This window comes from Haliotis rufescens, unplaced genomic scaffold (assembly GCF_023055435.1).
Source record: "Haliotis rufescens isolate VD_foot unplaced genomic scaffold, xgHalRufe1.0.p SCAF_13, whole genome shotgun sequence".
NCBI lineage: Eukaryota > Metazoa > Mollusca > Gastropoda > Lepetellida > Haliotidae > Haliotis > Haliotis rufescens.
Window position 1 is genome coordinate 35,391,443 of NW_025963813.1, and position 23,621 is coordinate 35,415,063.

General features: G+C 40.5%; 2 protein-coding genes across 3 annotated transcripts; both read right to left on the reverse strand.

Annotated features, from left to right (window-relative positions):
• Nucleotides 1-474: 474 nt before the first annotated feature.
• On the reverse strand, nt 475-10,549 carry LOC124151545 (arylsulfatase B-like). The gene is made up of 14 exons (XM_046524062.2): nt 10,409-10,549; nt 10,138-10,249; nt 9,395-9,446; nt 8,080-8,183; nt 7,629-7,735; nt 7,429-7,499; nt 7,172-7,273; nt 5,912-5,975; nt 4,524-4,621; nt 3,902-4,038; nt 3,467-3,525; nt 2,712-2,835; nt 1,217-1,359; nt 475-682 (listed from the first exon to the last, which is right to left on the reverse strand). The coding sequence occupies exons 1-14, from the start codon at nt 10,503-10,505 to the stop codon at nt 510-512; spliced, it is 1,443 nt and encodes a 480-aa protein (XP_046380018.2). The 5' UTR covers nt 10,506-10,549; the 3' UTR covers nt 475-509.
• A 1,524-nt stretch (nt 10,550-12,073) lies between these two features.
• Nucleotides 12,074-21,006, reverse strand: LOC124151557 (arylsulfatase B-like). 2 transcript variants are annotated; one of them, XM_048394464.1, is made up of 14 exons: nt 20,851-21,006; nt 19,648-19,759; nt 19,300-19,351; nt 18,524-18,627; nt 18,125-18,231; nt 17,358-17,422; nt 16,541-16,642; nt 16,115-16,178; nt 14,601-14,698; nt 13,961-14,097; nt 13,757-13,815; nt 12,988-13,111; nt 12,610-12,752; nt 12,074-12,428 (listed from the first exon to the last, which is right to left on the reverse strand). In XM_048394464.1, exons 1-14 carry the CDS (start codon nt 20,957-20,959, stop codon nt 12,256-12,258), a joined length of 1,449 nt encoding a protein of 482 aa, XP_048250421.1. In that variant the 5' UTR covers nt 20,960-21,006; the 3' UTR covers nt 12,074-12,255. The 2 variants fall into 2 exon arrangements, with proteins under 2 accessions (XP_048250421.1, XP_048250423.1); XM_048394466.1 differs by having other exon boundaries at nt 19,648-19,796; nt 20,851-21,001.
• Nucleotides 21,007-23,621: the final 2,615 nt, after the last annotated feature.

Here is a 23,621-nt window from a genome sequence, read left to right on the forward strand (position 1 = left end):
ATAATAGACACATGCGGGGGCACGGGTGGCCCAGTCGTCTAAGGCGCCGCGATTCGCTGTGCAGAGTTGCGTCCCTTGGGCACGCCAGAAACCTATGATTGTGGGTTCGAATCCCAGTTCGCCCCGATTATGTTTCTAGGTTTGTCAGCACCATACCCGTGCTCGTGGGTTTCACCGAAGTGGTAAACGTCTGAGACCTACATGACTTCGGGCTTTCCTCCCACATTAAGCTGACACGCCGTGATATAACTGGAATAATGTTAAAAGCGGCGTTAAACCCAACTCACTCACTCACTCACTCACTATAACACATGCTTATGATGTATTCGGAATCGTACAACGGATTTTGCTTTTTACGAATCTCTCAATCAGGCATTGATCAGTTAAACACGCTATACGTGGACATACACTGACAAAGCACTTTGTCATGGAGTATTTGTATGTATGTACAAAATATAACACACTAAGGCATGATCCTTATGTAGATATATTGACATAAGTACAATTGATTAGCACCACCCAGGGGTCCAAGAGCCGCCATACAGCCTGGGGTCAGATGCAGGATCCGTATCGGGAAAATTGGCTGGCACCATCGTCTTCTTGTAGTCCTCAAACCGGGCACGCAAATACGCCACCATGTCCGGCATCTGCTGTGCAAGGTCGTTGTGCTCAGTGGGATCCTCTGCGTGGGTATCAGAATATTTGTAAAAACTTTGGGAGAGAGCTTTTTTACTTATAAGTTAACAAAAAATATATGTTCATCTTTATAATACATTGCGTGTAATGGGGTTTAGACTGATTAGGTTAAACCCACAGCTTGCCTTGCAGCAGTACACATTGCGTGTAATGGGGTTTAGATTGATTAGGTAAAACCCACAACTGGCCTTGCAGCAGTATACATTGCGTGTAATGGGGTTTAGATTGATTAGGTTAAACCCACAGCTGGCCTTGCAGCAGTACACATAGCGTGTAATGGGGTTTAGACTGATTAGGTTAAACCCACAGCTGGCCTTGCAGCTGTACACATTGCGTGTAATGGGGTTTTGATTGATTATGTTAAACCCACAGCTGGCCTTGCAGCAGTATACATTGTGTGTAATGGGGTTTTGATTGATTAGGTTAAACCCACAGCTGGCCTTGCAGCAGTACACGTTCGTGTTTAAATGAACTATATACTGTACATTACGGAGATTTAGGAAGGTATGTATAAGTGTACCTCTTATGTTGAAGAGATGTAATGGTTCATCTCCTGTAGTGTAAACTGTCTGTTCATACTTGTCATCCTGGGTTCTGTTCATGGGTTGGTGCCAGCCATCAGGACCTCCAGGGTACCCCAGGATCAGCTTGTAGTCGCCTACTCTGATACATACGAATATAATTGTTACAATTGGTATTTGCACAGTTAGAATTGGTTTTTATTTGTTTTACATGATAACTATAGTAATGAGTGCAATTTGATATGGGCCATGTGATATTTCATCTTGTTACTTCCAAATTGGAACAATAAGTTAACCCAGATTATCTATAAAATCAGTGTGAAACCAACAAACAACAAAGAAATGGTATACACATTACAATTGTATATTAATATTAATTGGGTTTACAAATCAATATAAATTACTGCATATCCATTACAATGGCAGTACACAAAAGTGTGGCAGTACAAAATTCAATTGCAGTATAAAATATAATAGAAGTGGTAATAATATTCATTCAGCAGTAACAGTGGTAAAGCTTGCAAAATAGGCCGAGGCTGGATACCTAGGGTGAAAACAATTATCTTCACGCATCCGCTGGTCCTGAGGTAACATGAGATGTGATGCGAGATACGAGAGTCATGTCCTTACTCCTCTTATATAGTCTAAATATCTTCTAGAAGGTTCTGTACAGTGCTGGACTAGTCCAGCTGTTCCAGAAGATTCTAGATTACACTTGACTTTGACAAAGAACCATCTCAATATAGTGACATCAACACCACTCCTTAAATAAGATAGGACTACATTCCTGGCATCTAATTATTATCAAAACACAATGCTATGAACTTCAACTGAATCTCAACAGAAACTATGTAATAGAAATACAACACCATTTAACAATAAATTACTCTGCCAAAAACAATCTGAAGTAGGTTGTCATATGAATATGCAAATCGCCATGAGGATAACAAATCAAACATGTGAAGTCAGATAATCGGCTCATTCGTCACCACTCGCCCCTTTCCGTAACCTGCAAGAAGAATCGTCCCCCTATCGATGAATGTTATGTGCGAAAATACGACAAACCAATCAGAATGCGCGCATGATTTCAAGTTCTTCGTCAAAGAATCCCTCAGAAATAATTTTTGATTTTACACATGTCTTGCATCTAAAAATATACCCAAGACACGGTAACATGTGTTCAATCATACTGTATAATTCCGCATGTCCCGATGTGCTTCAAAATGCATCTGAAATATATATAACATACGGGGAAATATATGTTAACCATTAGGCAACGAGTTGACAATTGTTTTAGGTACGCCCGTTTGCGCTAAGACCGAACCCGGTCGCAAAAATGGCCACGAGAGGGGCAAGAGTGGCTATTCGGCTTGTCCCGGAATAACACGAGTTGGTCACGAAGGATAATCGGCTGGTCATGAAAGCTCATGGGCCATGTCCTTTCATATGTCTACATGCATGCAATCAAATCAATTGACTAAATGTTTAAAATACCTTATTCCAGCATGCCCCTCGACTGGAACTTCAAAGTCGTCAATGTTGTAAATGAACTCCGTCCTTTTAGACGGGAGGCCGTTTCGAATAGAATCCCAGTGACTCATTCCATCAATGGTAGTTTCTACGACCAACATATAATGAAAGGTGGTAAAAACACTTCGTAGTACGCTAACGATGATTTATTATTCGAATTATATATTCAAAATAATGACAGATTTTTTGGCAGTAACAAATTAGTGTTTCTTGTTTACTATTTGGACAAACACTCTTCTAGTGTTCAATTTTCTATAAGTTTTACTCGTGTGTTTTTTAGTGTCTTAATTCAGTCTGTACATATGTTGTCATCATATCTTTTATTTTTGACATTTTGTGCTGATCAAGTGTGCAATGTGAATTTCCCCTGAGATAATAAAGTCTTATCTTATCTTAACACGTATCTTAACACTCATGGGAAATACACATGAGAGACCCGTGAAGATCCGGGGTAGAATAGGTCTTCAGCAACTCATGCTTGCCGTAAAAGGCGACTATGCTTGTCGTAAAAGGCGACTAACGGGATCGGGTGGTCAGGCTCGCTGACTTGGTTGATGCATGTCATCGATCCCAATTGCGTGGATCGATGTTCATGGTGTTAATCACTGGATTGTCTGGTACAGACTCGATTATTTACAGATCGCCGTCATAAAGCTGGAATATTGCTGAGTGCGGCGTAAAACAACAAACCAAACCGAAACACACGAGAATCTCCGTACCTGGAGCTCCTCCAGCAGCGGACACTAAAGTGGGTTTCCAGTCCACAGCGTGGATCATCCTGTTAAGACATATAATCGATCCACATTTACAATAAACCGCATACTTAATCCGCTACAGCATTTAAATAAGGTTAAGATTATCATCTAAGTATTCAACTAAAAGTGCATTTTGAATACACTATGTGATAAAAATTATTATAGTAATTGATGTGTGACAAGGTGTACACGATTATGGAAACATGAACGTTGTTATACTGCATATGATATGCTTTCCTGCATTCCAGTTTATATTGGACCCTTACCATTTTACTGGCGGAACCATACGCTTGTCTGAACACGAATTAAATCATTTACCTTATTTTTAGACACCATCTCTGGAACACATTAATAAAACAGGATCATTTAGTTTGATCTGATTATATTCCAATATGTCACCCGTCGTATGTCGTCCTTGTCTTCTGGAGCCCAGCACCATACATGAAGGATGCTCCTTTCGTACCCCCTTCCCAGATCGTGTGCTTCCCTCCTCTCAGAGGCCAGTTGTTGGCATACTTCTCGATAGGGCCTCCATTCTGAATGAACATACGTTCATGTCTCATTATATTACAAGGAAGAACGGCATAGAGGCACAACACTTGCATGAACTCGGGATGACCCATAGACACATGTCCAAAATAGGTGGATTTAACCCTACTTGAATAATTGAAACAAACATGACTATAGAAGAGTTTCCCCTTACACATTTTTCATGGGAAAAGTAAAATGTTCCCAGCATATCACACAGACAAACTTGAAGCTAGTAACCATGTATGACGAATTGACAAAGATGTCCCAAAGGCACATGCGTGATTATGCTTTGTGTGGCATTTTAGAAACAAATGCGCCACATTTAAAACAATACCATGGCATGCGGAAAACTATATTAAATAAATGTTTAACGGCTGAAAAGTCATAACAAAAGAATACTTTTCTGAAAATATACATTACTCAGGTTCCCACTGAGCGCATGAAGTGGAACATTGTTTTAAGATTCTCCTCGATGTTGAGAACAACTTACATCTGCCGTAAATAGAATCAGAGTATTGTCAAACAAGCCCCGATCCTTCAGGGCCTGTGTAACATTTCCAACCGCCTCATCCAGGGCAGACACCATTCCTGTTGGGAATGAAAGTAGCGGGCCAGTACTTCAGATGTATCACAACCTTAGTTAAGGATTGAAGTTGTATTTGTTGACGTTAATCAGTGGATACGACCGTGCCACACGTGAGCAAATTCCATTATGGACGTCAATACAACGTATTAATATAATACATACATACATCATGACATAACAATCTATTTAAACAACAAACTGTTATTATTTAAAGCAATATATTAACGCGGTACGTTGCTGTTCTTTTGACGTCATCCGTGTCACACCTTCCATGGGAGTTACGTCCCTTGGTTTTACAAACGTTATAATTTTATCTACAATTGGAAATAATTCCAGACCCGGTTGCTTCTGAAAATAGATTAATATAACCGTTCTGTGAAGTTTGGATGTGTTTTTGAGTGTTACAAAGGTTAAATGAGCTGCTCATGACGGGATTTACCGCCGCGGTGATTTCTCTTTGTAAGGAGAGCATTCCCTGTTGTAACTTCGAATGGACGCTTCATTTTGATGACCCGACATATAATGATCTGTGTGGCTTCATTCATAGCCTAAATTGTTCGATGACACCGTCCTTTTGTAACGTTATTTGAGACATTGGGTAATTCCACTGTCTTCACTCGACTGGCATCCGGGGTAGAATAGGTCTTCAGCAACCCATGCTTACCATTAAATGTGAATATGCTTGTCGTAAGAGGCGACTAAAGGGATCGGGTGGTCAGGCTCGCAGACAATTGCTTGGATCGATGCTCATGGTATCAATCACTGGATTGTCTGGTCCAGATTCGATTATTTACAGACGGCTGTCATATAGCTGGAATATTGCTGAGTGCGGCGTAAAACAACAAACCAACCAACCAACTCGATTGACAACGCAATCACGCGACATACTGACGCTTATCGGGAAATGAACGACAGTTAGCTTGGTAGTGTTCATCTCGGCGAACACACACGCAACTGTCAACATTGCATGTTTGACAAAAGCTCATCATGATCAGTCAGAAGACGTTTTATCACTTCACTTACACTCACAAGCTTGACTGCGTGCAGGCAAACACATGCTCCTAATCAGTACGAAACAGGGACTCGAACCGCGATCCTAACATGCACAAGGGGCACAACTTCCCATAGAGTTCCGATGACCACGTGGATTTTAATAGTAAATTGATATAATATTGCTTGGAACTGTCCATAAGCATGATAATCAAAATAGTGATTTCTAAAAATACAACTATCTGATACTAGAGGCAAATTGATTAAAGCTAAAGATAGAAAATATAGCCATAAAGAGATACCACTATACGTTCTTCGTCCTGCGTTGACCACGTTTGGATACATATCCTCATACTTCTTGGGAACCTGTGGTGTCAAATATTGAAAGACATACATTCACAAATGGATTGTCATACTTATATGTATATGTAATCCTAAAAATATTAAATCATCTGCATGTATCACTCATCAACTGTGTCCTGTTGTAGAGTCTTTTTTTTTAGCAGTCGCCTGTAAGCGGATGTAGTTGCTCCAGGTCTCTCTCTCTCTCTCTCTCTCTACACATATACCCTCTCTCTCTCTCTCTCTACATATATACCCCTCTCTCTCGCTCTCTACATCTCTCTCTACATAAATACCCCTCTCTCTCCCTCCCTCTCTCTCTCTCTACATATATACCCCTCTCTCTCGCTCTCTACATCTCTCTCTACATATATACCCCTCTCTCTCTCTCCCTCTACATATATACCCCTCTCTCTCTCTCCCTCTCTCTACATATATACCCCTCTCTCTTTCGCTCTCTACATCTCTCTCTACATATATACCCCCCTCTCTCTCTCTCCCTCTACATATATACCCCTCTCTTTCTCTCCCTCTGTCTCTACATATATACCCCCTCTCTCTACATATATACCCCTCTATCTCGCTCTCTATATCTCTCTCTACATATATACCCCCTCTCTCCCTCTACATATATATCCCTCTCTCTCGCTCTCTACATCTCTCTACATATATACCCCCTCTCTCTCTCTCTCTACATATATACCTCTCTCTCTCTCTCGCTCTCTACATCTCTCTACATATATACCCCCCTCTCTCTCTCTACATATATACCTCTCTCTCTCTCTCGCTCTCTACATCTCTCTACATATATACCCCTCTCTCTCTCCCTCTCTCTCTACATATATACCCCTCTCTCTCTCCCCCTCTCTCTACATATATACCCCTCTCTCTCTATCTCGCTCTCTACATCTCTCTCTACATATATACCCCCTCTCTCTCTCTCTCGCTCTCTACATCTCTCTACATATATACCCCCTCTCTCTCTACATGTATACCCTCTCCCTCTCTCTCTCTCTACATATATAAAACCTATCTCTCTCGTTCTCTACATCTCTCTACATATATACCCTCCCCCTCTCTCTCTCTCTCTCTCTCTCTCTTGTATAGTTGTCATGACTGATGGAGATAATATTTGCTTGTTTGACCACATGAGTCAGTCACAAATATAGGCCGATGGAATTTAACATGTGCATATTGTCAGTGAAGTTGTTTTAAAGTACCTCAATAGGAGCATGTACATTCTGATACGGAAGGTACATAAACAACGGCTGGGAAACATCATGTTGATGGATGATGTCAACGGCTCTCTGGGCGAATGTGAACTGAAATGATAATAGCAATGTATGGCAATGGTCACACCAGTTAACGACGCGCCGAGGATTTGGCAATGTTACAAATAATATGTATTTTGTAAAGTAATCGTGATTGTTATAAAACTTGTCCATTACAGTTACTGACAGACAAAGTGCATACTTACGGCAGAATATACGCCTGAATAGTTTCTTGCAGGTAGCAGATTGTCACTGTAGTCTAAGGAAGGATCCCACCCTGATGAAATATGAAATATTTAGACTATTGTACATCTGCTTACATGTTCATGGATGAAACTGAAATCTAAATACACGATATCACTTTGAGCATGCTTCCCTAAATACCCCAAAGCGGAATAACACGCACCAGTAGAGTGATTGTAGTAGTCTTCAGCCGCATTATAATAGCCAAAGTAAGTATCGAAGCCTCGGTACGTCGGTGTACACTCCCACTTGCAGAAACCCAGGTGCCATCTGAAATAATAGTGCACATTATGCACATATATACAGTTTGATTTTTTAAATGCGACTTAAATATAATTCTTTTTGTACGTTGGTATATCTGGGAGTGACAGTCCTTACCACACTCACACATCCGAAACCAAAATGCCACGTTAGTAGACATTAAGGAATGCGTGTATATTTGTTTATCTAAGAATGACAACTGTTCCCGCATTCCCACACCGATGTGCCGCACTACAATGATAGTGCACATAGTGAATGTAGGTACCTAAGTGTATCACAGAATGGCAATGGTTCATCTACAAGCACAGATACTGGTTTAATTAATGCTGATTATAGTGTACAATGGTACCTACTTTCCGATCATGTGCGTAGCGTAGCCGAGTTTCTTCAGTTCCTGGGGCAGGAAGGTATAGTTGAGGGGCACACACACTGCTTGGCCAGGGAGCAGTACCTCATGCTGAGTATGGATATGTCTTTGTCAGATACTCAACGTGAAAGAAAACAGCCTTCCCATTTACGTGCATTCCTTTAACCCCATAACACTTCAGCGTACATAATTTAGTCTAGACCAGACAATCCAGTGATGAACACAATCCAGACATCATGAACATCGATTTACGTAATTAGAAAATGATAACATCCAAAGAGATGAAGTCGCCGAGCCAGTTTGTCACCTATCACGAAAAGCATAGTTTGCGGCGGTCTGATATTTTTTCACAGAATCCCCATGGCTGCTCATGCATAGTAAGATGAAAAATGAGTCTTTTCTCATGAGGAACAAAGCCACACAACTTTACAAACTGCCATCGTGGATATATTACAATCTGTGACTGTCTGATCATGACCAAACAAGTGTAAAAGCCTTTTGTTTCATAAATATCAGTTGGATACGCCTAATATGAGAAGACATGAAAAGGTATTTTATAGAAATCACTTTAAGCCTGAATGAGAATTTCGAAAAGAAAAAAGAAAAGTCTCTGTTGGTATAGGCAGTACAAAATTGACATTGTCCAGAGGAATAGGAAAATGTTATTATGATACACAAAATATGTCAAGTACAGGACGAGAAGTTCAAGTCCCTAAATAACCTCTCAACTGGATCAGCCATTCCAACAGAGCTGAGTACCTTCTGGTAAATTTGATTCGTACAAACCATTGAGTGTATTGAGATAGTTTGATCAATCAAACAGCCGAATACTGCACGTGGGTCCCGATGGTCCCTAGTAGTATTTACATCATGTTATTATTTGATGATCCGAACACCATCAGAATTGTTATTTCACATTAGTTTTAAACCCAATCTACTATGTGTTTTTAGTTATCTTACAGTCCATTATCGGCGGTCGGGTAGCTCGTCACGCCAAAGACCCTGGTTCGATTCCCGACATGGATACAATGTGTGAAGCCCATTTCTGGTGTCCCCCGCCGTGATATTGCTGGAATATTGCTAAAAGGCGGCGTAAAACCATACACACTCACTACAGTCCATTATTGACATGTCATTAGAAAACATAAAGGGTTATTTTTTTCTTATCACAATGTGACTGAAACAGTGGTGACGTGACAACATATTTGACTATCTCACTCAGGATAACATTTAACAACATGTATGTAGTTCATAGATAATGTGCACTGGCCATGTTTTTTTTAAAACAACGACATTTTTACCTGCATGCCTGCGTGGAATGGAAACATTCCACTCATAAAGGAAGTACGGGATCTGAAACAATAAGTGTATTGATGCTTGTGTCGTATTGCAATGAATAGCCTGTTCACAGCATCCCAAACACGCCGCTTTGGCAGTGGTCATGAGAAAATATGATTTTGGTTTGGCTTGTTTTTTTACGCCGCACTCAGCAATATTCCAGCTATATGACGGCGGTCTGTAAATAATCGAGTCTGGACCAGACAATCCATTGATTTACATCATGAACATCGATCCACGCAATTGGAATCGATGACTTGCATCAACCAAGTCAGCGAGCCTGACCACCCGATCCCGTTAGTCGCCTTTTACGACAAGCATAGTCGCCTTTTACGGCAAGCATGGGTTGCTGAAGACCTGTTCTATCCCGGATCTTCACGGGTCTGAGAAAATATGAAAGCCAAATGATACCTTTGACGTTGGCGACATTTCCAACATAGGCAGTTCAGCAATTCACAACTTAAACCAGTTCGTTCTCCAATTTTATCCGTTAATTTTTTAATCATGTGATTCTCAATTAGAAATGGCAACACAGTTATCACAATTTACATCAACAATTTATGTGGTACCTTTAAGGTTATGTCTGTTGAGAGTTATTCAATTTCAGTAATAACACAATTGTAAGAAGTAATATATACATAAGAATATGGTCGTTCTCCTAATTCATTATTATGAGGCTGTGGTATACAAAATAACACGTATTTACGGGCTGCACAGAGGCTGGACATATGCATTTTCGAAGATGATTCCCTCTGTGGCCAGTTTGTCGATGTTTGGGGTTATCATGTCAGGATTCCGGAAACCAACATCATTCCAGCCTGTACAAACACACATTTCTCTGTGAAAAATTAGCTATGCAGACCCTACAGGACTGTCATTATCTCCACTTGGGATAAGACACATTGAGAGTGACATAATGTTTAAGTATGTATTTCACATTAACTCACTTTGCTATTATTTGCAGTGTGTGCGCTCACCTAAGTCATCTGCCACAATAAACACGATGTTAGGACGCTCTGCCGATGACAATGATAATAAATACAGGAACAGGGCAAGAATTTCACGAACCGCCATCGCGTGTGCCTGTTGAGCAGAAATGAGACAGTGTTCCACTATCAGCTTACATTTTAACCTTCCAGTGTCTAGACTAGATTGATAAAGCATATCTACATCTCAACCTTGATCTACATATTTTTGTACTTACATAATCCCGTTGTTCAAGCTTTATCAATAAAGTAGGATTTAACACATTTCGTGAGATTTAGGGAACGTTGCGAACGTATAGTTACGTGCAAGAATTGATATGTAACAGTTTTAAGCATAAGTTCTCTCATCATGAGCAACAGAATGTTAACAACGAATGTGACATACGTTCTTCATAGATAACGAATATATGTTTATTGTACACATCTGTAATCTTCCGTTACTGTAGAACGTTCCTACTTACATAAAGGTCATAAAATACAATTCATAATTCAGAATGTGACACTGGTCAGGTCCTCCTGTGAACCTTCAAACTAAGTCAATGTGTTTGTTGTTTATTGACGTAATAGGCTATGATATCCTGTATATGTTGCCTGAAGGAGAATACTTGGAGAGTGTTTGGTTATCTAGTGTGGGAATTTCTTAATTATGCAGTGTTTGGAGAAAACAAGGTGGTGTCCTTGGGTCTTTGATATTTTATGTATAGTTCGAATTCAGGTACATCCCTTGATCGTTACCTTTGTACATACGACTTATGCCTCTATAATTCGTGCATAGGTTAATAGGCTTCTAATCTTACCTGGAATACACTGGGACCCCTCGATCTGTGACACATGAAGGCAAAATTAAAGGAAGGCTGCGTGATTAGCCAGCTCATTGTTGGGGTTGTGAAGATGTAAACCTTTGGATACGATGACATGCATCAACCAAGTCAGCGAGCCTGACAACTTGATCCCGTAAGTCGCCTGTTACGTGAAGCCTAGTCTCTCTTCACGATAAGCCTGGGTTGCTGAAGACCTATTCTTCCCCGGATCTTCACGGGTCATCATTGTAAGTAAATCCGCCTTTCTTTCAATTAGGGGAGATGGCTTGACGTGGCATCGGACGATACCGCTACCGAATCATCAGTAGTTGCCGTCATCTAGAAGCTTAATAGGCCGGGTCCGTGCTGAGGATATATTGTTCTAAACGATTTTATCTGTAAATTGTTACTCCAGCAGCGAAGGATAGCAACAGATGTAGGTAGCTGTAAGCAGTGGTGTACAGGTAAAGATTTGGTTCTTGAGAATAATATAAATGGAGAATGAATGCAAACTATAGACCTTCAAGGACTCATCTGGCATTGTGGGTAGTTCATTTCGGTGGACACCAATAATGTGGTTCACATATTACACAGGTAAATCCAGTCAGAATGATCTAATGACACCATTTATCACAATGATAATCTGAATGGTGTTGTATCGTCAGCGGCTACCTAGGTTCCGAGGCGAAATGGCCAAAAGTGCCAAAATGTACCACGTAAATATCAGAACCATACTCTTGCTGGTGGGTTGCAGTAAAGTGCCAAAGCATGAAACAGCTACTTCTTGTGTCACATTAACAGTTCAAAGTGACGTTCAACAAAACTCGCCAACTGTATCAATGAAATAAAGACACCGGATATTGACACCCATTTATTTTTCAAGCGATGCAAAATTCAAAATGAATTTCAACCAACAAATTCTCATGTAGCATTTCAGGCAAATGAATTTGAACCAACATAGTGTTATAGTTACATGCTACTTTATTCAAATGGTATTCGAACCAACATTGTCAGAGTAAACTTGACACAAGTCGAAGATCAACACCATCCGGGGCTCCAAGCTTTCCCAAACTTTCTGGGGTCAGATGCAGGATCCCCATGAGGGAAAAGGGCGGGGACCATCTGCTTCCGGTAGTCATCAATTCGCGCTCTTAGTTTGTCAACAATGTCCGGCATCTTTGCTGCCAGATCGTTATGCTCAGTGGGATCCTCTGTAGGAGGAGAAGGGAATATTCATAAGATGGTCCGCATACGGATGGTTGACATGTTTAACCAAATACTTCTCATATGTCTATCAGAATTAAGCAAGGTGAATCATCCTGATAATTTTACAAATTGTTAGCAAAATAAGTTAGATAAATTAATAGGTAACTATTTATGTTCTGCACCTACCACGTATGTTGTACAGATGCACTGGGCTATCGCCTTTGGCATATATGGTGTTCTCATATCTATCATTCTTTGTTCTGTTCATAGGCTCGTGCCAGCCATCCGGTCCACCTGGGTAGCCCATTATTAGCTTGTAGTCTCCAACCCTGTCAACAACCAATACCACACAGGATCACTTCCAGCACCGTCTGTAGTTCATAATATGAAAGGTTCAATATGAATACATGTTGGGAAACATTATGTAATGCATATCCATGGTTAAAGTCCAGCTCCAGAAATCTTTGATCGCAGTGTAGATATTTCTCTCAAGTGTTCGTTATGTGTGTTGAGATATAAACTGCTCCTTCTAAGTTTCTGTATCCTAATACCTGAACTAGTTACCTTATTCCAGCATGTCCTTCCATTGCAGGCTCAAAGTCGTCCAGATTGTATATGAACTCGGTCCTTGACGATGGAAGGCCATTCCTGATAGAATCCCAGTGGCTTATACCATCGATTGACGTCCCTACAATATTGGTGGATGTAACTGATATGTTTATATAAAGTAGAGTGAATGTAAATAGACTACATGTTTTGTCCCTTCAAATTAAGGTCATCGCATTGAAAAGCTTCACATTTACTCATCTATTCTTTGAGATAAAAGATAGAAAATAAACATTTCCAAAGGGGAGATACAAGTAATGTTATTATAGATAGTGTACAAGTGTGATCGCTGTACTCGGTGAATCTATTGCTGTGCGAGGCTTATTAACATTGCTAAAGATAATCACTCTGGACATAAGGTTGAGGCATACTCTTAGATACATACAGTTGCAAGGCTATTGGGTTAATGTAGAAGCCTGTGTGACAAGTGAACACGTGCGTGTGGCTGACAGATGTAATGCTTTGAGAGAATCTTGGTCCCGTGAAGACTGATCTGCAGCAACCCATGTTTGTCATAAGAGGCGACTGAAGAGGTCGAGTTTCAGGATTGCTGACTTGTTTGATGGGAGTCATTGTATCCCAGTTGCGTAGATCGATGCTTTTGATGTCAGCATCTCCATTGTCTGGTCCAGACGCGATTATTTACAGACCGTCATCATATAGCTAGAATATTGCTGAGCGTGGCGTTAGACAAAAAACGAAAATCTAAGAAGGAAGTTTTTTTTACCAGGCGTTCCACCAGCTGCTGACACCAAGGTGGGCTTCCAGTCTACAGCATGCATCATTCTGTAACAACATGGGTCTGCGATACTATCCAATCTCTTTAACCAAACATCTTTAAGTGAGAGAATCTTTAATAAAACTTTCATCTCCTTTAGAAATATAACTTTCTTCTCAAATGTACAAAATTAAAGTCATGGCACTAACGAACCCATTATAAGTTGTCTTGGTTTTCTTTAGTCCGGTGCCATACATGAAGGATGCCCCCCTCGTGCCTCCCTCCCAGATCGTGTGCTTCCCTCCTCTCAGAGGCCAGTTGCTGGCATAAGCTTCAATAGGACCGCCATTCTGGAGGGATTTTAAATTGCTCACACTGAATGAGTTATTATTCAGAACTATCTGTTTCACAGTATAATGAAGCTTACATGTTGGTTGGTTGGTTTGTTGTTGAACGCCGCACTCAGCAATATTCCAGCTAAATGATGGCGGTCTGTAAATAATCGAGTCTGGACCAGACAATCCAGTGATTAATATCATGCGCATCGATCCACGCAATTTGGATCGATGACATAAATCAACCAAGTCAGCAAGCCTGACCACCAGATCCCGTTAGTCGCCTTTTACGACAAGCATAGTCACCTTTTACGGCATGCATTGGTTGCTGAAGCCCTATTCTACCCCGGATCTTCACGGGTCGAAGCTTACATGTAATTGATCTGCACAATCAATAACATAAAACCACCGCCGTTCGGGGTATTTGTATGATTACCGATGATTGATGATAAACGACATTTTGACTTCCTTTTCTTTTTTATGAGTGTATTTTGTATTCTCAGTATGTCTTTCCTTACATCAGCTGTAAACAGAATGAGCGTGTTTTCAAACAACCCCTTCTCCTTAAGTGCCTTTGTTACGTTCCCAACTGCTTCGTCGAGGGCAGACACCATTCCTATAAAGAGACCATATCTGCATAAATGCCTTTATGTAATAACCTATTAAGCATTTCGTTACAGGAGAGTTTATGTTCACTGAAGAATCAAAGCTCATATAAGGCACAAATGAACAATTTATCACCTGTAGCATTAATAGGTGAGGTGAGGTGAAATTGGGTTTAACGTCGCGTCCAAGATTATTGCACTTATATAGCGACGTGCGTGCACGTGTGTGTGTGTTTGTGTGGCTGCTTGTACTAGTCCGGACTGATGCCGATTTATAGTGCTGGCCCACTCAGATACCATGCCGCAGTTTAACATGAACACCCCACTCAGACACAGTTACTGACTCCGAGCCGACCAGTCCTTGTTTTAGCCCCTTAATGCCGAGCGCCAGACAGTGTAACAACAAGTACCATCTTTTAACGTCTTTTGGTATGACGCGGCTGGGGATCGAACCCCGGACCTTCCGCTCTCCGGGCGGACGCTCTACCACTAGACCACGGAGGCGGTGTAGCATTAATAATATTCATCTGAAGATGGAGCCCTGTTTGTTTCTGTATCATGTGGTTCTGGCTGTGAGTGATTCATATTGTGTAATACAACTATCACAGTTCAAACAGGGGCGGTCGGGTAGCCTAGTGGTTAAAGCGTTCGCTCGTCACACCGAAGACCCGGGTTCGAATCCCGACATGGGTACAATGTGAGAAGCTCATTTCTGGTGTCCCCTGCCGTCATATTGCTGGAATATTGCTAAAAGCGGCGTAAAACCATACTCACTCACTCACAGTTCAAACTGGATTTAAAACGTTAGTTTATGTAATGTGTTGGTTCCAATACTTTCCTTCAGTAACTATTCTGAGGTTGATGCTTTGTATCTATCACAGATCATACACAATATCAAGGGGTATTCACATTTCATACTGATATTCTTGAAATATGGTACTTAAGTGTAACCAATAGCATAAACGTTAAGAAAATATATCTTAACAAAATAAACCATATGATATATTTTGCCATTCGATCCATTTTGGTCACTTCATAACAGACTGTCTGTGAGGTGACGTCGGGTTTTAACGTCGCGTTCAGTATTATTTTACTGAAAAAGCCACGAGGAGGCACATGTCTGTGACTGTTTGTACTAGTCTGGACATATAGCGATTAATTCGGCTCACCCACTGGTATATATTGCCTTAGTTTAACATGGATGCCCCAGTCTCACACAATATACTCCAAGCCAGCAAGTATTTGTATCCCTTGAATACAGAGCCGCTTGCATGGATACGAGTACCTATTTTAAGGGTCATTTGCTATGACGCGGCCAGGCGATCGAACCACCGACCTTCCGCACTTTCAACTACACCCCGGAGTTGGAATAGGCAACACGTGGAGAAAATGTATGTGCAATCACAGTCAGAAGAAATTCACAGTACCTGAATATGTCCTGCGACCTTGGTTTATCACATTAAGATACATGTTGAAGTACTTTTCGGGAACCTGAACGTAATATGATCAGCGAATAAGAATATGAATCTGCATGATCATCAAAGTAACTGACAGCTCTAGATCTGGTGCAGCTCTCTCCATGGAGAGACAAACATTTTAATTATTAGAAGGTTTTTTTCTCAAGACACATTTTCAGTGAAAGGTACATTGCTCAATTGCTACATTATACTTTTCATTTTGGCTATTATAACACAAGATACATTTCCGAATATAACAAGGGTATGCAATGTGTATGCATGTGCAATCAAGTTTGAGACCTATCTTTATTCTTATAGAATTATTTTTCCAATCGGATTTAAAAGGCCTAACGTACGTTGCAGGTTTTGTCCTGTAAAGAAAGCAGTTAGTTTTACCTCAATGGGACCATGTACATTCTGATAGGGCAGGTACATGAACAGAGGCTGGGAGACGTTGTGTTGGTGGATGATGTCAACAGCTTTCTGGGCGAATGTATACTGAAACAGAGAGACAACAAGAGTACATCAGATATAGTGTCGCTCTTTTCTCCTCCCCTTCAACGTCGGGAAACACTTAGCATGAAGTTGCATATGTTTTAGTGGTAAAAACGTTGGCTCGTCCCTCGCAAGGCCAGGGATCGATTCCACATTTTGGTAACAATGCAGAAAGCCCATTTTTGGAGTTTAGTGTCCCCCGCCGTGATGTTGCTGGAACATTGCTTAAGACAAAGTGACGCTCATGATTAATTCAAAGAACAATACAGAAGGGAGTCCCTGTGTAATTTGCCATAATATGATTTTAGTTTCCGTGATGTTTGACACTGCAGTTAGCAATATATCTCGGATTGATCATTGCTGTCTGTAAAAATTAGGATCTGGGCTAGAGAAGTTAGCTGTTGATATGATGTGGGTAACATGTCAATTGTATTGGTAGAAGATACATGTCTGTAAATCATTGGTCGAACAGTCGTGTCGTTTGCACTAAGCACATTGCATAAACACAACATGCTTACCCAGGTCATAAACGTTCTTGTTGATTTTGCGAAAAGGAGTTTGGTCAAGAAAACAAAAAGTTGGATACGGAAAAAGAATCACATAAGCACAGATACGCAGTGCATTTCCAAGGGTGTGGAACATTTTAATCTTTATTGACGCTGTCGTAAAGTATCGATATATTTAACTGGTTTCGAAACTGTTTTTGCACGTTACTCACAGCTGAATACTCTCCCTTGTAATCCCAAGCAGGAAGTTCGTTATCCCGGTAGTCTAAATAGGCACCTAGGAATATATCAACGAACACTGATATCCACAACGTATATCCATACATCACACCTGGGCATCTCATATAAAATATATATTCCAGGCTGTTGTTGCAAACATTTAAACGCAGTCATGAAGTACCTACGAAGTGAGAAGGAAATTGAGTTGGATTGAATGTCGCGCCCCCGTTTATGAATTAACTCACACAATTTATTATCAAACAGATACTAGTAGTTATACTCAGACATATATTCGTAGTTCCAGGAAATCTGCCGAACAATTATGGGAAAGCGTTTTTTTAGATTTAGTGTTAATCAAACAACCACCTGCCAGTGGCAAATATGCATAGACAAGCAATCTATAAAGTAATCCCTTCTAACATTGAATACAATCAGAAGGTCCATCAAAATGCGTTTTAAGCAGACATGCATCAGTAACCTGTTGCACACACGACATACATGACCCATAATTATTAATGTGTAAGGAGGATTGTTATTTTAAGTTCATTGAGTTCATCGGTACCAGTTTGGGTATCCACTATCAATAGCTTGTGTCATTCTTAGTTGATCCTTGGATGGACATTTCTCCGATTTTACCAGCTACCACAGTTCGGTGTGCAGACATGTTGATTAGGAAAGAGTTTAATAAAAATGGTCCAAAACAAGTGATTAATTGGACTGGTTTTAATGGTGTTTAGTGAGTTGGTAGTTGTGCACTTGCCCTTGCTATGATTGAAGTAATCCTCCGCTGCACTGTAGTAGCCGAAGAACGTATCAAACCCTCTGTACGTCGGTGTACACTCCCATTTGCAGAAACCAAGGTGCCATCTTGAAAACATTATGAAATGATGGGAGATTGTTGTGCAGCTAAGTGAAACATGAAACTGCTTCCGATATTGTGAAAGTTTGACTCGATCAATTATCAATTATTACAACTCTTTGCTGTCATAGTGGGCATCATATCAATTTATCTGCCTTGCTGTAGCGTATCTGCGATTCAATTCATCCATGGACTGATATATAGTTCATACTGATTACGTCAGACATGAAACGTTGTATCAAAATTCTTCAAGCGTACATACACACTATCTTCAGAAACATATAGTATTGCTGGACATACTTGCCGACCATATGGGTAGCATAGCCGAGTTTCTTCAACTCTTGTGGCAGGAAGGTGTAGTTGAGAGGCACACACACAGCCTGAACATCGCTCAGAACATTGTGCTGCGATGTAAAATGTATACGTAAGACTTTATACATCACAATAGACATTATATCAATGGCACTCTTGACTAAGGGTGATCGTACTCCACCAAGGGAACAGGTGATTCAAGCCTTAGGACGTGGGTCTTTAGCATATATAAAGCATACTTTGAAACAAATAATAATTATTTTATTAGGAAACAAATATAAAGTTATAATGTGCTCTTTGGAAATAATTATTGTGTCTCAAAGATTCATTTTTTTAAATATTAAAAACAAATATCTGGTTTTGCAGCTGTACCTAAAAATGTATCTGGTCTCGATACAAAATCCCAGTCCCCCCAAGAATATTAAGAATATTAAGTTTAATGTGCTTTTATGAGGAGACCCGTGAAGATTCCGGGGTAGAATAGGTCTTCAGCAACCCATGCTTGCCGTAAAAGGCGACTATGCTTGTCGTAAGAGGCGACTAACGGCATCGGGTGGTCAGGCTCGCTCACTTGGTTGAAGTATGTCATCGATCCCAGTTGCGTGGATCGATGCTCATGATATCAATCACTGGATTGTCTGGTCCAGATTATGGATTATTTACAGACCGCCGTCATATAGCTGGAAAATTGCTGAGTGCGGCGTTAAACAACTAACCAACCAACCAACTTTTATGAGGAAGGGGAAACATTTTACTTCACTCACCTGCATGCCCACCTTGAATGGAAACATTCCACTCATGAAGGCCGTGCGAGACCTGTAAATCATCATAGGCGATAGAGGACGATGCTGTATCTAACATTACACATACCAACAACGAAAGTGACCATGCTCTTCTCAATCTCATCTCGAAAATCCGTCTTTTACGGCAGATATATATTTCAAAATTCAGTATCCAAGATAGATCATTCTAGAAATACATTTTGACAATTTGTATTCATACGTCAATTTTAGATGTTGTGGTGACTTGTAGGCGGAACTTGCAAAGTTGGGATACGAGTGTCTTATATCATGTAAGTATGAGTAATGAAAACGAACACAAATGATATTTACGGGCTGCAGTAAGGCTGGACATAGGCGCTCTCAAAGATGATCCCCTCTGTCGCCAGTTTGTCGATGTTAGGAGTCTTCATGGTTGGGTTTCGGAAACCAACATCGTCCCACCCTTATTGTAATTGAAGGTGACAGGATATGATTTGAATGTGTATACAACATTCAAAAGTAAAATAGATTAGTTTTAACAGAATATTTTTTCTCTCCATGTTTAAATTAGATGTTAGCCTTCTGAGTAACACATTTTGGTACTAACTGATCTAATTGTCTTACCATTACAAGTTCACATGGATACCACACAGAACTTAAGCCCGCAACTGCATGAGAATGAACCCCATATACGTAAAAGAAATATTATAATGAGTGAATGAGTGAGCTGGGTTTAACGCCGCTTTTTAACATTATTCCAGTTATATCACGGCGTGTCAGCTTAATATGGGAGGAAAGCCCGAAGTGATGCAGGTCTCAGACGTTTACTACTTCGGTGAAACCCACGAGCAGGGGTATGGTGGTGACAAACCTAGAAACATAAGCGGGGTAACCGGGATTCGAACCCACAATCATTGGTTTCTGGCGTGCCTAAGGGACGCAACTCTAGACAGCGAATCGCGTCGCCTTACACGACTGGGCCACCCGTGCCCCCTAAATATTACAATGAAAATCTTCGACAATGTGAACGTGATACTATGTGTTAAATATTTCCTCATTCGATTCAACAGCCTAAAACCTTGTGGTTGCATGTATTCGGTGAGAGTATGAATATATTTACTGGAAGAAAACAAAATTTGTTGCAGTATTTTAAGCAAATTGTAATGCAGATAGTCAGTCCTTGAGTCAAGAACTGTACTATTACCTACGAAAGCCTACGTGTTTCGATCAAGCATGCGTGACAAATGTGTGTTAAGAGCCTGAAACAGATATGTAACGCTGTTAGGGATGAACGATGTTCGTCATCACATATTCAACAGACTGATGCATATACTAGTATATATCTGTTGTTGTGTGTGATAATCTAGTCATCTGACATCAGAATAAGATCTAACAGAAGTGCAGCTCAGGCATTACGATTTCTCGTCATCAGATATGTTCTATCTGGTAAAGCATGTGAATCTGTTTTATCGACATATCTAATGACCCTGTATGAAAATGTGATAATCCTGCATCAGTACAAAGGCACTTCATCTGTAAGATAAACATACTCACCTAAATCATCTGCAACTATGAAGACAATGTTGGGGCGCTGTGTTGCCGTACAAGACACAAGAACTGACAGGAACACAAGGATGTACTTCCCCTCCATTACACCGGCCATACAGAAGTGATTACACCACAGAGGTCCTTGTCACATTTATCACGCGGCCTTCGCTTGCTATCAGGTAGATAAATATACACGTATATGTTATGTGAACATTAGCATGATGGGTAGCCTAAGTGTGTCAATATGTCAATACTAAATTTATTCAATTGACTCATGAGTACGTATATAGTTTCCCATCTATAGCGTTAGCTCCAGTTCAAACTTCGCCAGCCATAACGTCACATGCAATCATAGTTCTACGTATGTAATGTCACACCACATTTTTTCAAAATACATTTGAAGGTCAAAGATGTTTGCATTATACGTACGAGGGAGGTTTCAAAGTGAAATGGATTATCATGTTTACTGCATATATTCAGCACAACTATCAGACAGAAACCAGTTTGTGGTTACATGTTGATGATGATGATGATGATGATGATGATGTTTATATTGCGCCCAACTCTTTTCAAAAGGCGTATGCTCAAAGCGCTAACATTATTCCCCTGGCCACTGGATCAGTGTGCACTTGATTCTTTCATTCTCAACTCCCTTAAGAGTATACAACCCAAGCTATCTGCGACATTATCATCTCATCTTATGGGGTATCATTCACTGCTGTGAGCATCGATTCACACAATTGGGATACGATGACTTCCACAGGTGACACTGCAAACACGAAAACATCGTTTTTTCCGTACATGGACATTTGACGGAAAAACGACTAAAAATTCATTAAAATTGAATAATTGGTGAGCGTCCAGAAAGTGTCCGGAGTATTTTTCAAGCGTAAAATAGACGGAAAAACGATGCTTTTTGCCCCGCCTTGTACAAATGTTAACGACCAAAAACATAGCGCCGGTCCAATGATGCAGGTGATGCCCAAAGCTTTCTTTAGGAGGTAGGGGTGTCGTATTTCTGGCTACGGTGGCATGCCTTTCTGTAGTATCTGTCCCGCGCAGTGCAACGAGATCATCTCATAAGTCAGTTATAGGATATTAAAACCGTCATTGGACTTCAGACACGGGCCAAGAAGTCAAACAACATCATGCTATTAAGGTTAAAACATCACTTATCCCTACGCTGTGCACAGTTAACTCTATCGGACACTCGGTTGTGTATTATTTGGTTACAACAGTAAAGACTCATTTTAAGCTAGGGTATACATCTCGTTGGTTGGTTGGTTGGTTTGTTGTTTAACGCCGCACTCAGCAATATTTCAGCTATATGACGGCGGTCTGTAAAATAATCCGAGTCTGGATCAGACAATCCAGTGATTGACATCATGAGCATCGATCCACGCAATTGGGATCGATGACATATATCAACCATGTCAGCGAGCCTGACCACCCGATTCCGTTTGTCGCCTTTTACGACAAGCATAGTCGCCTTTTACGACAAGCATAGTCGCCTTTTACGGCAAGTATAGGTTGCTGAAGACCTATTCTACTCCGGAATCTTCAAGGGTCCGCAATGCCGTAATGTAACGTTTGAGGATGACTAAAATAAGGACAGGTGTTAATGCGACTGTACTGACTGGTCAGGAAGTCTTTCACTGGATGATGACAATTACAGCAGTTCACATACATCGTAGCTGGTTTTTCCACAACACTTTACGTTAAATCCAGTTGTAATAAGATGTTCAGTACTGAAACCTTAAGTAAAATGGCCGATTATGCCCCAGTTTACTAACCGTTATATTATGTACAGGATTGCCATGGTTGCACCCTTCATGTTGTCCTGTGTTGTCTAGTTTTAGTTCGTTATAACAGTAGTTCGTTAAAAGTATATATACAGCCTATGCACAGCAAATGAACAGGCCACAAAAACAGTTCGTTTTTAACGTGTTCGTTATAAACGTAGTTCACTGTATATCATAAACATTTGTCATGTTTTTGTTGGGGGTTTTGGCGTGTTTAACGCCGCACTCAGCAATATTACAGCTATGTGACTGGGTCTGTAAATAATCGAGTCTGGACTGGGCAATCCAGTGATTTACATCATGAACGTTGATCCATGCAATTGGGATCAATGTCATGCATCAACCAAGTCAGCGAGCCTGACCACCCGATCCCAATAGTCGCCTCTTACGACAAGCATAGTCGCTTTTTATGGCACGCATGGGTTGCTGAAGACCTATTCTACCCCGGATCTCCACGGGTCTCGTTCGGGAATAGATTTCACACATTTACAATGTAGTTATTTCGCTTCTCATCTGTTGTCAATTAGTGATGATATCAAGCGTTGCCCTACTTGTGGCAACCGCAACAAACACATGCAAAGGCAAGTCGTGTGTTTACTAGAAAATATAATACGGGAACAATTGGTACATCCCAAACAATGGAATTGTATCAGACATCAATTTGTCACTTTTGCCTAAACTTTGCAAATGCCCCATAGATATTAACAATAAAACGTTTAAAAGTTTCACTGATCCCTTAGATACTGTAACCCTGATCAAGCAGCTTTTGAGCAAGAGTTTGAAGGATGGAAGCGCTGGAATGATGCTCGACATGAAGGAATAATTCTTGCCATTCAGCCTTGTGGATATTGTATTGTCACTCTGATTTTTAATGCATTGATCTATAAATGAATCAGATGAGAATTTCACTGGTATCTTTTATTTCTAGCTCAGGTGGGTAATTCATATTCCTTCGCTATACCTATGCTTAAGTTA

Bases quoted from the DNA above. Each gene is read 5' to 3' on its own strand.
- LOC124151557 (XM_048394464.1), bottom strand. From the start codon at position 20,959: ATGGCCGGTGTAATGGAGGGGAAGTACATCCTTGTGTTCCTGTCAGTT. The intron at 18,628-19,299 runs GTGAGTGAAGTA...TTTACATCGCAG, and splicing joins CATTCAAGGTGGGCATGCAG to CACAATGTTCTGAGCGATGT. The intron at 16,179-16,540 runs GTAAAACTAACT...TATTACGTTCAG, and splicing joins ATGTACATGGTCCCATTGAG to GTTCCCGAAAAGTACTTCAA.
- LOC124151545 (XM_046524062.2), bottom strand. From the start codon at position 10,505: ATGGCGGTTCGTGAAATTCTTGCCCTGTTCCTGTATTTATTATCATTG. The intron at 7,500-7,628 runs GTGCGTGTTATT...ATATTTCATCAG, and splicing joins CTACTACAATCACTCTACTG to GGTGGGATCCTTCCTTAGAC. The intron at 4,622-5,911 runs GTATCTCTTTAT...CATTCCCAACAG, and splicing joins AGGACGAAGAACGTATAGTG to GAATGGTGTCTGCCCTGGAT.